At 47.9% G+C, this 16,290-nt stretch overlaps 1 protein-coding gene across 1 annotated transcript; it reads right to left on the reverse strand.

The window, feature by feature from the left end:
- Nucleotides 1-10,089: 10,089 nt before the first annotated feature.
- On the reverse strand, nucleotides 10,090-15,838 carry LOC308657410 (keratin, type II cytoskeletal 3-like; the record flags this gene model as incomplete). Its single annotated transcript, XM_081309098.1, has 9 exons — nucleotides 10,090-10,533; nucleotides 11,002-11,036; nucleotides 11,412-11,632; nucleotides 11,924-12,049; nucleotides 12,445-12,609; nucleotides 12,906-13,001; nucleotides 13,331-13,391; nucleotides 13,857-14,077; nucleotides 15,185-15,838. 9 exons carry the CDS (start codon nucleotides 15,836-15,838, stop codon nucleotides 10,175-10,177), a joined length of 1,938 nt encoding a protein of 645 aa, XP_081165224.1. The 3' UTR covers nucleotides 10,090-10,174.
- Between the last annotated feature and the right edge of the window lie 452 nt (nucleotides 15,839-16,290).

A 16,290-nucleotide genomic window follows, 5' to 3' on the forward strand; every position in this document is an offset into this window, starting at 1 on the left:
TCCTCTAGGTGGGCTGGTCCCTCCTTGTGATGCCAGAGGGCCCACGAGCTCTGGTAATAGCTGAGCTGTTTTTGCCTTTGGGCATTCTCTCCGGTGGCATGTTACCTGTGCCAACTCTTCAGAGAGGGCCTTAAGTGAGGCAGAGGGTGAGAGGCACACTGACTCCATGGGCTCCACTCTGTCACTACTCAACCAAGGGCATCCACCTAAGCAGGCCTGGAGTTGGAGCTTAGAGCTGCTTCTTACGAGAAAGAAACTAAAGAGGAGCCAACATGTCCAGCCCCTGGGGAATGGGAGGCTTATGACATGGACCAAACTAGCGTGAGGCATAGAAAGAGGAGGGGGCATGTGCAGGGAAGACCAAGTCCTGCGTGTGATTTTTAGATCTGGCAACGAGAGGGGACATAATGTGGGGACGCTTCAGATGACTGGAAGAGTCAGTTCAAGGACCCCCACTTGTCTCTGAGTGACAGAGTGTGTCGTGTTAAGGTCCCAACTCAGATCTGAAAGGTATGATCTCCTCCCCACTCTACCTCCTGGTCTGGGTCAGGAACCCTTTCTGTTCTCCCAACACACCCTGTACGATTCCTATCATAGTCCCACTCACTGGTCACCGCCCTTCTAGGTCCTCAAGGAAAGGGATGGAATCCCACCTGTTCTCACTGTCCAGCTCCTACCTTAGAGCAAGCACACCAAGGACGTGTCCACTGATAAGGACTCTTGGCTAAGAACATAAATATCTAGGCCCCGCCAGGAATGGTGGTGCACGCCTGTAATCCCAGTGACTCCAGAGGCTGAAACAGGAGGATTGCCTTGTTCAAGGCCAGCCTGGGCAATTGAGGCAGAATTGCAAGTTTAAAGCCAGCCTCAGCAACTTAGCAAGGCTCTAAGCACCTTAGCGAGACCCTGTCTCAAAATAAAAAAGTAAAAAAGGGCTGAGGATGGATGAAGCTCAGTGGTAAAGTGCCCCTGGGTTCAATCCCTAGTACCCCCACCCCAAAAAAAGAAAAGAAAATCTAGGCCCACTTCCTGGCCCAATCTCATGAATGAAAATCTGCAAATAAAAAGCTTGGTGAAGGGGTCTGTATTTCTTTATATATACACATATACATACATGCATATATTTATATACATATATATATATATATATATACACACACACTTATATACATACATTTATATATATATATATATATAAAGAAATACAGACCCCTTCACCAAGCTCTTTATTTTCAAACTTTATATATATACATATGTAGGTGTGTATATATATATATATATAATTTATATATATATATATAATTTATATATATATAATATATATATACAACTTATATACATACAATTTATATATAACTTATATATAATTTTTTAATTTATATATGTATAAAATTTTTAGTTGAAGATGGACACAATACCTTTACTTAATTAATTTATTTTTTATGTGGCTTATTTTCATATGCATGTATTATGTACTTTTTTTAAAATGAGAGACAATGTTTTTTAAGAGAGAGAGAGAATTTTTTAATATTTATTTTTTAGTTATTGGCGGACACAACATCTTTGTTTGTATGTGGTGCTGAGGATCGAACCCAGGCCACATACATGCCAGGCGAGCGTGCTACCGCTTGAGCCACATCCCCAGCCCTTGTATTATGTATTATATGTGTGTGTATATATATATGTGTGTGTGTATATATATATATATGTATTTTTCTATTCTATATATATAAAGAAATACAGACCCCTCCACCAAGCTCTTTATTTGCACTATACACACACACACACACACACACACACACACACACACACATATATGTATGTATACTTATGTAAAATTTATACATATAATTTATATATATAATTTTTAATATATATATATACTTTTTAGTTGTAGATGGACACAATACCTTTATTTATTTATTTTTATGTGATGCCTCACTTGTGCTAGGCAAGCACTCCACCAGTGCACTACAACCCCAGCCCAGGTCTGTATTTCTTAACAAACCCTCTGGATAATCCTTAGGATCCAGGAAGTTGGAAAGCCCTTGTCTAGGCCATAGATGTTCCCTCTGGGACAGGGAGTGGGAGATGGAGGACCCTTGATGGAAGAACTCGCACACAGTTCTTCTGACTTCTGGGAGCTCAGCCATCCCCCATCCCCATGCCACGCCCTCTATGCCCAGCCCCACCACACATGGCAAAAGCAAACTCCACTTGCTGAGTCGATGTGAGATTTCACACAGCATGACAAGAGTAGGAGGGAGCCTCCGATTCTAGACTCCCCACACAACAGATGGCTGTCTATCTTCAGAATTCCAGTCAAGGTAGTAGCTAGGATCGGTCCCTCTGTGATAGTTCCCGGACAAGCCAGGCTAAGCAGAGGATTGAAGAACTGAGAACTGTGAAGGAATGAAGTCAAGGAGTTTCAAGTGCTCAGGAGCTTATTCTCAGTTCTCTGGTCTGCAGCTTGCCTGTGACCTGTCCACCTGGTTGGACCCTGCTCACCACTTACCGGCTCTTTGACCTTCGACAAGTTTTCTTAACTTTTATGTGTCCAGTTTTATCAACTGTAAAATGGGGCTAATAATAATAGGTACTTCCTGATTGTAGTGAACATTAAACAAGTTAAATAAATATAAAAATAAAATGCTAGTAAAGAACTTGACACAGTAAATACGTGAGATTAGCTACTGGTGGTACTCTGTCTGGGGACATGGAAGAAATAAGTTATGCTGGGCCCTGGCTGCTCTCAAGATGACTTTGTAACCCTAAGGATAGTAGGAAAAGAAACTGAGCATGAGTGGAGGGAAAGAAAGGCAACTGGAATAGTAGGTTGGACTCAGGCTGGGTAACCTTGGCCATGATTTAGCACATTAAGCCTGTGTTCCAATCCGTCAACCCTTTTCTATCTCACTGGTTTGTCATGAACTTTGCAGAATGCAGTATAAGTGAAAGTCCTTTGAAATTATTTTAAATGCCACATAAGGGTAAGGTAACTGTGGTCTAACAGGAAGCCTGTCATGGAATTGAGAAGACCTGGTCTCAAATCCCACATCCACTTCTCACCACATGATAACCTTGGACAAGGTACTTGACTTCTACTCTCTTTCCTTATGAGTAAAAGGAGACATCCACCTTCTTCACGGTTGCTCTGCAAGGTAAACACGCAGTGTCCAGCAACAAATGTTTGGATTTTTAAATCAACATTATCATCCATAGTCAATGCACAAGGAAGATTCTGTGCCAGGTTTTTCTTAGAAACATTTACTCCCACCCATTAATTAGGATGTCAGTCCTTCCTGGTGAGGTCTTTACTCGTATTCTTTGGAATTCCTTTCAAAGCACATCAAATGACCTCTCTGGGAAGAAAACTGAGTCAGGCTCAGCTGAAGCCCCACGTGAGAGCCCATGGACTCGATGTCTCCAATTCCTTCCCCCTTCCTGGGCTCCAGTGCCAAGGCAGCCACTGGCAGCCTCCGAAGTGTGCCTCATTGCTACCACCCTGGCATGTATGGGAAGAATGTGAAAAAGAGAGGTGATGGAAACACCACTAAAATGTGTGTGTCTGGGTTCAGTTCCCCTCATTCATGTCCCCTGAGCCTGCCAAAGCATCACCTTACCTAGCAAGTTGCTACTGTTTTCTCAGCAGTTGAATAAATCTGTCATTGGCAATATTATCTTTATTCACTGTAGGAGATAGTAGAGGAGAACTTCCAGAGCTTCTCAAACTTAACAATGTGTTTTTCTATCTTTATTGGTGGGGAGGAGTGGGGGGAGGTTCCAGGGATTGATCAGATTCCCAGCCCTATTTTGTATTTTGTTTAGAGACAGGGTCTCACTGAGTTCTTAGTGCCTCACTTTTGCTGAGGTTGGCTTTGAACTCGTCATCCTCCTGCCTCAGCCTCCCAAGCTGCTGGGATTACAGATGTGCGCCACCAAGCCCAGCACATCTTTCTATCTTAACCCCTAGTGCCATGCTGTTGAATACACTTGGGGAAACACTAGTCCAGCTACCCTTTAAGGGTGGGTGAGAACGGCACGTAGACCAGCCTCATGGTAAGAAGAGCTGCTCATCCCTGCAGAGGAAACAGCTCAAGTAAGAGCAGGAAGCTGAGAGCAGACTGAGGCCTGAGGTTGAAGAAACAGGAAGAAGGTCCCTGGAACGCTATAAAATGGACAGGTTCCCCTGTCCCTGTGTATTTCTCACCATATCTGGAAAGTCACATATCTTGCTGGGACTTTCCAGAAGCCATGCTGGATTTTCTGGAACTCACATAACTGCATCTCCTCCCTCTTTTCCCTTGTCACTTAATGGAGTGGAAAACATGGAGATCTTGGAGGTGGGCAGAGTCCTCCTCCTTGCTACTCTCCAGCTGCATGCCATCTGGGCCTAAAGTTTCCATTCAGCAAATTGGAGTTAGCATAACCTCCTCTTAGGACTCGCAGTGGGGGCTTTCAGAAGTAATGTTAGAAAACCTTTACGAATGTCTGAGGGATAGCTCAGTGGTGGAGCACTTGCCTACATGCACAAGGCCCTGGGTTCAATCTTGAGCACTGGAAAAGAAAGAAAGAGAGAGAGAGAGAGAGAGAGAGAGAGAGAGAGAGAGAGAGAGAATGCTCTTACACAGGACATGTGTCCGGCACTTGCCCTTGTGATGGAAATGTCAATGTACAAAGCCTTCTTGGGAAGTGTCAGTTTGAAGCCAAAGAGGAGGAAGGAGTTCTGCAGGGTAGCCCAGTCTAGGTCAATGCAATATTGAAATCTGATAATTTTTGCAATAAGTTGCAAGGGATCATGGTATTTGCATTGGGAGCAACATGCCTCCCTGCCTAGCCAAGCCAGTTTCCTGCTGTAGGGGCTCATGGGTAATGCAATCCAGCAAGTAATAAATATTTGTTGAGTACTGCATACGTCACAAAAGTTTGAGGATAATATTTTAGTGAAAACAATTTTCCCGGGGCTGGGGTGGTGGCTCCAAGCACTTGTATAGCACACATGAGGCGCTGGGTTCAATCCTCAGCACCACATAAAGATAAATAAATAAAACAAATCTGTGTCTGTCTACAGCTAAAATTATTTTTTAAAAAAGAAAAGAATTTTCCCTCTTCAAATCCTTTCTCTTTTCACCTGTGAAAATAATGTAAAAATAACATTGCTTAAGTGCCCGTCTTCAGTATACAGGTATCCTTTCTATTTGTCATAAAAATTCTTCAAGGTCAGAATTTTCATTCATATTTTACAGATGAGGACATGAGGTTAATTAACTTGTCCAAGTCAATCAGCTCACTGAGTCAAGATTTTAATCAGATTACCCAACTCCAAAGGTTGTCATAAATTCATGGGACCTTTTTATTTCTGTGTGGATATCAGCAAGTCAAAAGACATCGCCCCAGAACAAGAAGTCCACTTGGACATTTAAAGAACCCACCCAGAGAATGTGGTGGTTAGATCTGCCTTGAAACATCAACTAGTGCAGATGAAAATGTTTGAAACCTTACGAATGCCTCTCTAGCATCAAAGAGAAACGCCCTTGGTTGTTGAGTCATCTCCCCACTTCAATCTCTCTGGCTTCTCCAGCTGGAGATGGAAAATTCTCAGGAGTTGAAAGTGGACCTGCCCACCTGCTTAGGGCCTTCCCTGTGGAAACCTCTCCTGTGGACACAGGAAACTTAGGTTTGGTTGGTGGCTCCTCCATACCCCAGAAAGTTGTTAGCGCCACTTGCCAGAGCTGCAGAGCATACCAAAGAGGAGCACCCAGAGGCCAGGAAGATCTGGCCCCACTTGGCAGCATAGCACAGTGATTAAGCTCGTGGGCTTTGGATTTGAGACCCAGATCTGCCACTTCCACTCAAGCATGTCACTCTGCCTCTCTCAGCCCCAGTGTCCTCAACTGAAAAAATGAGGGGTAATTACTACCTGCCTCCCATGGCAGCTGTAAGGATTAACTGAGATGACATGCAAGATGCCCAGTGTATGACTTACACCAGGAACAGAAGTTAGTTTTTTAATCTTGTTGTTTTTGTTAAATACAACAGGCACCAATTGCATCCAGGAGTCTGCCCTCCTCTCTTCAAAATCTCAGGAGCACAGTGAGGTCCACAGTTCCAGGCCCTGGGCTACTCGTGAAGGAGCATAAAGATGAGTAAGGAGCCCCTTCAAGCAACTTCTATTCTGGTGTGGAGAGCAGACACTGAGACTTGTCATTTTAATAGAACATGGCACATGACAGAAAGGTATAAGAAAATCCTGTGGGAGCACAGACAGGCAACCAGCACCATATGGGATCTGGGAGATTTCACAAGGCAGCGCCCAAGTGACTACCAACGATACATGAGTGGCCAAAGGGGGAGTGAGCATTCCCAGAAAAGGGAACAGAGTGACAAAGGTGCAGGTTTATACCAGAACTGCAAGCCCTTCACAGGTCACAGCACAGGATTGAAAATCCCTAAATAAAGCCACACTGTTTACCTGGCTTGTTTCCTATGGCTTTGGTCCAAAATAAAAGTCATTTTATCTTAAAACAAACTTCTCCCCAGAAGTGATGACATATGCCTATAATTCTAGCAACTCAAAAGGTTAAGACAAGGAGGATCTCAAGTTCAAGACCAGTATGGACAACTTAGCAGACCCTATCTCAACATAAAAAATAAAAAGGACTGGCGCTGTCTCACAGTAGAGCACCCCTGAGTTCACTCTCTAGTATCAACAGAAAGATAAGGAGAAAGAAAGAAAGAGAAAAAGAGGGAGGGAGGGAAGGAGAGAGAGAGAGAGAGAGAGAGAGAGAGAGAGAGAGAGAGAGAGAAACTTCTCTCGAATCCAGAAGGGTCTCTATCAATTCCACTATAACAATGTCACTCCAGTTAGCGACCCTCGCCCAGGGAGAGGGTGACGTAAAACCCTCTTGCTTGGGTTCAGGTTTTCAACAGTAGCACTACTGACGTCTCTAGATGGCTATTTATTTGTTGACCTGCACACTGTAGGATGTTCAGTATCATTCAGGCTTCTGCCCTCTAGATGCCAGCAGCCCCCCTCCAGTGTGACAACCAAAAAATGTCACCAGACATTGCCATGTGTTCCCTGGAGGCAGAATCGTCTCCATTGAGAACCACAGCTTTATGGCCACCTAGAGCCATCTTTTCCCGCCCCCTTGTTCTCAGGGGGTTTATGGAGCTGTCAACATTCTCATGTCAACTCTCATGTCACCATGGATTCCAAGGGTATCTGGAAAACCTCCATTGGTGGTTTCCTAGGAGACCTGCTTTACCTCCAGCCTTCACCTGGGCTGAAGGGTTGGTAGTCATTAGCTTGCTGTCATGTGTTCTGTACTTTGTCTACCAAAAGGGCTTATAAGGGATGCAGATAAAAAAGTCAGACAAAATATGGGAAAGAGTATTTTCATAATTGAGTTTTTCGCAGTCATCCCAAGAGTATTGCGAGGTGTTTGTGTGTCTGGCCTTTGTCAGCAAAGAGAATACACTTGGGCTGAAGTGCTAAGAAGGCAAAGAAGAGGTGGCCCAAGTCCCAGAAGATGAGATTTCTGATGATTAGCTGACAAAAATCTCCAATCAACCCTAGGCAAAACAGAGAGGAGTCATGTAGAGATTAACCTCCAAATTACCCAAAAGTTTGAGTGCAAACTTTCATCACCAGCAGTCAGGTCTGGATTACCCATAATCAAGTGTTAAACTATTTCCATATTCTTCTGGAAAATGATCTATCACAGCAACACCTGCTCTGGCCTGCAGCCTGCATCCCAGAAGATAGAAGGAAATAGCCTGAAATCTGCAAATATACCTTGTTCTCCTCAATGTCAAGGAGCATGTGAGCCAGTGAGTGATGACTTCTTAGAACAGGAGCTTGCTCTTTTAAGCACTCCTTCCAGTGGGGAGTCAGGGAGAAGTCGGCAGATGCAGAGAGTCAAGGATAAAAATTGGTCCTCTGTGATATCATATGATGATAACGCCACTCCATGCCCAGGGAAGAGGGTGAGGATCAAACCATAGGAGAGAAGAGATTCTTCACCATGGAACAGTGGCCCCAAACCCCAGGCATCAAGTAGGTGGTATCCAACAATCACTGTTCTTTCTCCTTGTGATAAAAACATGCCTTGGAGGACAGGAAAAGGATGGACAGATGACACCCACCAATTCCTACTCAAAGAATGAAAAATCTAGTCAAGTACAAGAAAGCAGGGGCTAGGGTTTGGCTCAGTGGTAGAGTGCTTGCCTAGCATGTGTGAGGCACTGGGTTCGATTCTCAGCACCACATATAAATAAATGAAATAAAGGCCCATTAACAACTAAAGAATATTTTTTTAAAAAAAAGAAAAGAAAGCAAATCCCAGCCCAGCAACTGAAGAGCACTTGGAAAGTCAACACGGAATTGCACAAAGAAACTGTGTAAGTGACGAGGTGAAGGGAAAAGAAGGGGCACTGGGAATCAGCTCAAGATTGCACTAGAAATTGTCAGGGCTGGACTCAGAATATCAGCCAAACATGGAATTAACAGCTTCCTCAGTCTTAGGTCCTGGTGCCAAGGTCAGCTATCCCAGCCACTCCCCTGATGCCTCTAAGACATAAACCTCTCCACCACCCACTCCTCCTGAGCCAAGGTCTCCTTTAAGAAGCTTCATGGATCCCCACCACTAAAGGACTTCCTAGGTAGTAGGGTCTCCTGCAAACCCCACAGGATGAACAAGGCCAGTGGGCATAGGTTGGAGTCCAGGGAGAAGCAGCAGAGGACAGAGGACACTGTCTGAATGTGAGACCTGTGGCAAGTGGATACTGTGGCAAGTGGGCTTTGACCTAGGATGGAAATACTGCTTCCCTGGCCTGGTCTGGATGAACGTTTCCAAAGATAGCCTACGTGCTCACTGGTGCCCAGGCAGCAGGCCGTGACCAGAAGGCAGCCTCAGAGACTGGAGAAGTGGAGGAGCCTAGACCAGGACACTTGGGTCCATTTGTAGCTCATGTCCTCACCTGCTATAAGACCTTTGGTGAGCCCCCAACCCCTTCATCTGAAAGATGCAAATTGAGGCCTTGGGCTCCTTGCTCCTGAGTCTCTTCCAGCAATGATCTTCTGGACAATCTTCCAATGGCCAGCTAACACTCCACCAGGGCTGCCTGGGGCAGGGCAGGGCCAGAACAACAGAGCTTTTTTGGCTCTGGCACAAGGTGTTTTCTGCAGGCTATCAGCAATTCTTTCCCAGTGGGTTCTCTATGGAAAATGCTGGGTTAAGGAACAGGATCATGGATCCTGTTTTGCTATGGGACTGCTCAAAACCTCTGATTTGTGCTTCAAAGAAAGAAACTCTAATGGGCATGGGACCTTTAATTTCAGAGTGTTTCAATGGACTGGTGCTCTGGATCAGACTTTGAGACAGGCTGCTCTTGAGGAATCCTGTAGTACACACTGTCCCAAGGCACCTTGATGGCAGAAACATTTTCTGGATGTCAGCTGGAATGGGGACCAGAGGAAAAACCCTCTGTCCCCAAGGCCTTCCTACTTCCTCCAAATGAGAGGAGGTAAGAGGAGATAGCTGCTCACATGGCCCAGCCTCCCCCCAGGAGCTGTGAATCCCCTCGGCCCCTCCCCACAAGGCTCAAGGAATAAATGAACAACCAGCTGGTGCCCATTCCAGTCTCATTCAGCCGATGGTGGGGACAAACTGTCTTGTTTTAGAGCAGGGAGTGCTCCAGCTGCTCTGTTGACCACAGAGTCCACATGGGAGAGGTGGAAGGCAGAGAGCCCAGGGAGGTGACCAGAAGGGTAGGTCCAGTGGGAAGAAGGATGTGAAGGAATTCTCAGAGGCCTGGGGTGAGACACAATGCACTTTATTGGTGACAGAACAGATGAGCAGAGGGTGCTGCATGTTATATACATCAGAACCATGGTGACCCTCCCAACCAGAGAGGGAACACCAAGGGCAGCGGAAGGTGGCAGCTGAGGCCACAGCTGGATAATCACAGGCGCAGGCTGGAGCCAGAGAGAGGCGACTTGGCCAGGGATGTGAATGGAAGAGCAAGAGTGCTCGCCTTCCAGCCCAAGAAGCTGCTCCTTGGAGGCAGGGGCAAGGCACTGGGGGTATCACTGACACTGGGAAGGAAAGAAAAAAACAGGTGGGGAGCGAGACACTGGGCTTGCTGCAGTGCGGGTGCCCGTGAGCGCTCTTTATCGGATGTAGCGCTGGGAGGACTGGGAGATTTGGGAGGACTTGATGCTGCTCCCGCGGGTACTGCCTGAGCTGAAACCTCCGCCACTGACGCCACCGCGACCTCCAGAGCTGGAGCCAAAGCCACTGCCACTGCTGAAACTGCTGCCGCCACCAAGTCCACTGCCAACACCAAATCCGCTGCCGCCGCCGAGTCCAATGCTGATGCCACCGCCGAGTCCACTGCCACCTCCGAGTCCACTGCCACCTCCCAGGCTAAAGCCACTGCCTGCACCACCTCCTACACCAAGGCCACCGCCATAACCGCCTCCATAACCACCTGCTGAGGCCGACGTTGCGCTGCTGCTGTTGACCACAGCTGTCGGGGAGGAGAGGACAGCAGTCAGTGGCCCCGTGCCCACAGCACCGTGTTATAATTAATTAATGAGCCACCAGGCTCAGGGAGATCAGGAGTGATCGGTGTATCTGATGATCACTGTGAGCCATTCTAATGTCACCAGTTAGGCACTCCAGTAATGTTGTCATTGTGAAGTAGCCAAGGGTTCCTTTTACATATGGTCAACCCTTGATGACCCCCTTGGGTCCAGTGTCTGAATTTTTCCCCCAGTAATGGGCTTCTTATTGGATCCTTCTTACTGACCATCTATACCAATTAAAAGTGCCCTGAACCCAGAACAATTTCAAAAGCCAATCCACTAGCCTCTCCATTCCCAGAATATTCCTCCAACTTATATAGGAATGTTTTCTTAATTGATCACTACTTTCCTGTATTAGTTCAGATATTTGAGAATCAACTCTGATTGTCAGGGTTCCTTTAGCTACTTACAGATGCTGACAGCACTCTGGCACTCTCCAGACATCCTGTTTAAACAAGAAAGCAAGAGAAAGGCAGCTCTGTCACTAAGCTGTCTCCAGCAAGTTCTTAGACCAAGGAGAGGAATAGCAACTAGAACTGAACTCAGAAGCCTGGCAGGTTGGTAAGTTCCATCCACCCTTCAGTGGGCCATAACAAGGAGACCTGCACACACTGTCTGCATACATGCATTGGCTTCCTGTGGACGGAGTGGGCTGGTAAAGGCAAATAGCTCTCTGCAAGATCTAAGGAAGGCGCTTCTTGGGCCCTGCTGTGTCAGGTGGGCTTCTCTCTTTCCATCAGGCCACCATCTCCCTTCACCTGGTCACTTACATGGCCCTCAGCATGTGACTTGGGTCAGGGAAATGGGACTGGAGGCTCACCTGCACTCCTCGCCCTCCAGGAGCTTGCGGTAGGTGGCAATCTCCACATCCAGGGCCAGCTTGACATTCATCAGCTCCTGGTAGTCCCTCAGCAGCCGGGCCAGGTCATCCTTAGCCTGCTGTAAGGCAGCCTGCAAGTCTTGGAGTTTGGCATTGGCATCCTTGAGAGCCATCTCCCCACGCTGCTCAGCTTCTGCGATGGACGTCTGCAGATTGGCATTCTAGGAAAGGGGAAGTTAAATGAGATGAGCCCAATTAAAGGGCCCAAGGCCTTCTGCATCTTAGAATGAATTACCCATTCTAAAGTCGGGGAGCATCACCCCACCCTAGCATCTCCATTTTGTCTCCATCCACAGAGTCACCAATCATCTAGACTAGTTTGCTCTTTGAACTCCCTGGAGGCAGATGCTAACTAGGATGACCTCCAGAAGTCCATTCCTAGTTAAGAAAGGACTTCCTTACCCCCTTCACTCACTAGGCAGCCCAGGAGCCAGCATTCAGGACCACCCCACCTGCTTCTTGATGTTCTCAATCTCTGCCCGAAGTCTCTGGATCATCCTGTTGAGCTCCATGATCTCACTCTTGGTGCTTTTCAGGTCATCTCCATGCCTGCCAGCTGTGCTCTGCAGCTCTCCCAACTAGAAAGCAAAAGGGAAGACTTTGCCTGACTTGTTTCTATACCCAACACCCCCTACCAAACCTTGAGATGCTTAGTAAGCATTTCTTAAAATGGCATTGAATTGGGTTTCAGCAGGGAAGAGGACAACTGATTTGTTATGGTAGAAAATTCTTCCAGCCTGTAGTCACTGAGCAATCGAGAATCAATCCCCTGTGGCCTGGCAGGGGACAGTGCAAATATCTCCCCCCCACCCCCGCCCAGGGAACAAGGCTTCTGCAACTGAACAATCACTGAAGGATGTAGAACCAAGAAGGGTGCCCCCAGTAACCTTAGGAACTCACCATCTAGGAGTCCCATAGGCCACAGCCTCCCTGACATCTCCAGTGAGTCCTCTGAGAAATGCCTCACACTCACCTTGGTCTGGTACAGGGCCTCAGCCTCAGCCTTGCTCCTCTGGGCAATATCCTCATACTGGGCCTTGACCTCAGCAATGATGCTGTCCAGGTCCAGGTTGCGGTTGTTGTCCATGGAGAGGATGACAGACGTGTCACTGACATGACTCTGCATCTGAGACAGTTCCTGCCAACACAAAAGGAAACTATTAACTTTCTGGGTCTCTGCAACAAGAACACAGAGCCCCAGAGAGTCCTGATCAACAGTCCCACTCACTGACTCTTAGTTTTAAAGGTATATCTAGCCCACCCTGCCCCAGCCCTACAGAGAACTCAATGTGTACAGACCATACTGCCAAACCCCTTCCAAAGGGCCTCATCTCTAGGTTCATCGCCAATAGTTTTCAAAATATATACCAAAATGCCACAGTCCCAAATCTGAAAACATATCCCCCTCCCTCTCTTAGTAGGAAACATTCTCACTGCATCATAGAGGGTCCTCAGGAAGTTGATCTCATCCATCAGGGCATCCACCTTGGCCTGAAGCTCCACCTTGTTCATGTAGGCAGCGTCCACATCCTGAGAGAGACAGGAGCATAAAGGCCTTATTCCTCCAAAGAACAAGCTGCAAACTACAGCAAGAGAGCCAGGGGAACCATTGCTTGGGATGGTCCTTGTCCAAGATGGGGCACCACAACCAAGAGGTGATTCCTAGTTCAGAGTTAAATTCCATCAAAAACTAAAGCCAGTGAACTGACTCTTTCAAGGATCTTTCCAACTAATGTGCATGTGACTTCTGTTTATTGCTCCAATGGCCTGAACTTGGAAGCCCCCTGGCAGCAGAGTAAGGAGATCCCCGAAGCCAGCTGGAAATCTGCAGCTACGAGACCCAGAAACCTCACACATACCTTCTTCAAGGTCACAAATTCATTCTCAGCAGCTGTACGTTTATTGATTTCATCCTCATATCTGTGAAAGTAAGAAATAGATGAATTTGGTTATTAATCATCAATACAACTGTTCTCTGAAATCTCTTCCACCCCTCTGTCGCTATCCCAACCTCTTAGATGAACACATCCTCCTATCTCCCTAATAGTTAGGGGGACCAGCCATTCCAATTTCCCAGGCAAACTGTCCCCAGGAAACTCCTCAATCCCAAGCAAACCTAAAGAATAGATCTTCCCTGACCTGGCTCATGAGGAAAAGTTTTGACTGTAATCTCATCCCTCTTGCCCCAAGTTCATTTGTAAAGGACTATGCTTGGAGAAGGAGAGTGAGAGGGAACCCAATAAACCCAACTATCCACCATGAAGGCAAGAAGAGGGAAAGAGGTTAGGTGACACCACAACACAGCAGTCACAAGGAATGCAGACAGTGCCATGACTCTGAGAAGGGTGACCCATGGCATCTTCCCACTCCTGCCCTGCCACTCACTTCTTCTTGAAGTCCTCCACCAGGTCCTGCATGTTCCTCAACTCCGAGTCCAGGCGGCCTCTCTCCCCGAGGATGCTGTCCAGGTAGTTCCGCAGATAGTTGATGTGGTTCTCAAAAAGGGGCTCAAGGTTGTTGGTTCCTGTGATGGAATTGGTGCCCTGCTGCTGGAGCAGCTCCCACTTGGTCTCCAGGACCTTGTTCTGTTGCTCCAGGAACCGCACCTGCAGCACATGGGGGAAGCAACATCAGACAAAACGTGCAGCGGAGGAGTAGAGGCCCTTAATTAGCTCAGGTAGGTCTGGGTGTCTATATCTCCTGGTCCACCAGCACAAAGGCCTAGAAAGCACGTGAAGAGCTCCAGCTCCTGCTACAGCTGCAGAGAATGTAGTCAGATGGGGGATCAATCCAGGCACTAAGTTTGCAGCATGGCTTGGAAAGTTACCAAGAGAGGAGAGATGTGCAGGGAAACTGGAAATATCCCTGCCTCAATGAAGAATGGGAAAGATGCTTGGTGTTTCTGGGGACTTCAAAACTCTATCCCAATTACCCAAAATGCAGCACTCTTCACAAAAATGTACCCAGCAGCACCATTTCCACATAAGACTACAGATGATAACAGTTCTTCAAAGGCTATGAACCACTGGGAACCAACACTGATTGACATGTCATAGTCAGCACCTCTCTTGAGACTGGAGGGAAGACAGCCCCATGTGAGCTGTCCTGATCTGAAGAAGGTCATGGAACACCTTCCTTTTCCTGAGAAGGTTGAGTAGGGGCACAGAGGAAATCACCAACTTCTCAAAGCCCCTTGGTCTTTAGGGTTCCACTTAAGCCTCATTCATCTCATCTCGGAGGCATCTGTCTCTTTGCAAGGCACCACACGTAGGGAAAAGGGCCTCATTAAAAGTCTCAGAGGACAGCTCCTATTTGCAAAGTCCTCCATTCTGGGTCAAACTCTTACTCGCAAGTGGCCATGGCTCTTGGTTTGAGCTGCCAGCTCTGTCAGCCTAGGCCTAGGTAAGGCAAAGGGAAGGAGACTGGGGCATAGGGTCACACAAGCAGGATATGGAGGGTTTGGGTCCACATACGGGACCACTGTCTTTCCAACCCCGCCCCCCCCCCCCCACACACACACACACACTCCTGCTTGACTCTAAGGACAAATTCATCAGCCCTGAGTATCTTCCCAGACGCCCCCCCCCCACCCAGAATTCTGCCTGAGTCCCTCGTGTCCAGCCTGGCCTGTCCAGGACACACACACTAATGACTCTAAATGTCAAATTCAAAGTCCTTAGCCTAACAATGAGGATCCATCATAGCTTTGTCACCTTGTCAATGAAGGAGGCGAACTTGTTGTTGAGAGTCTTGATCTGCTCACGCTCCTGGGCCTTCACTTGCCCAATCTGGGGGTCAATCTCCACATTGAGGGGCTGCAGGAGGCTCTGGTTAATGGTTACTTCCTGAATTCCTCCAGGGAAGCTTCCAGGGCCAAAGCCACCAGGCCCACCAAAGCCACCAGGCCCACCCAAACCTCCAAGACCACCCAAACCTCCAAGACCACCAAAGCCACCAGCTCCCCCAAGCCCACCAGCTCCCCCAAGCCCACCAGCTCCCCCAAGCCCACCTCCCATTCCTCTGCCACCACCAAAGCCACCGCCAAAGCTACCTCCATACCCACTCCCAAAGCCACCTCCGTAACCACCTCCTAAGCCACTGACATAGATGCTACGTCCTCCACCAAAGCCACCAGCCCTTGAGCCCCCAGCTGCCACACTGAAGGAGATACTCTTGTTGCCACCTAGGTTGTAGAGGCTGCGACTGCCAAAGCCACCTGCTATGCCCCGTAACCCAGAGGCCCCACCACCGGCTGCCCTAGAGCGGGTCACACCGCTCATCCTGCTGCTGCCGGTCACCACGGCCGAGCGGCCGGAGAAGCCCTGGCTCCCGCTGCTGATGGATTTCTTGCCAGCTTGTCTGCTCATGGCGAGGAGGTTGGTGAACAGAAAAGCGTGAGAGGTAAGCAGGGACACTGAGTCAGAGGAGGGAGAGGGACTGGAGACCTGGGCAGAATAAATCCCTTTATATACATTTGAGGAGGTTGCTGGGCTCCAATGAAGGAGGGATAATTAATCCCAAATATTCATGGGCTGGGTTTGCCCTAGGGCAGCAAGTTTGTTCCAGGCTACCAAACACACCTTGAGAACAAGCTGAAATGGTAAAAGTGCTAAGGTGGCAGGCTTACCTAGCAGGGGGTGGTGCCTGGCGGTGCCCTGTGCTTGGGCATGGCCACCTCCTAGCTTTGTCTGACAGGACCCAGGAGGCACGCTGACCTGCATCAGGGGCTTAGCTCAGGTCTCTCTACCCAGCAGCCACCCCTGGGTGCTACCAGATTCAGGCTCAGCTCTGGAAAAGTGAAGTGGAAGGAGTAGGGAAG

Source organism: Spermophilus citellus, assembly GCF_964194105.1.
Source record: "Spermophilus citellus genome assembly, chromosome: 10".
NCBI classification, from domain to species: Eukaryota; Metazoa; Chordata; class Mammalia; order Rodentia; family Sciuridae; genus Spermophilus; species Spermophilus citellus.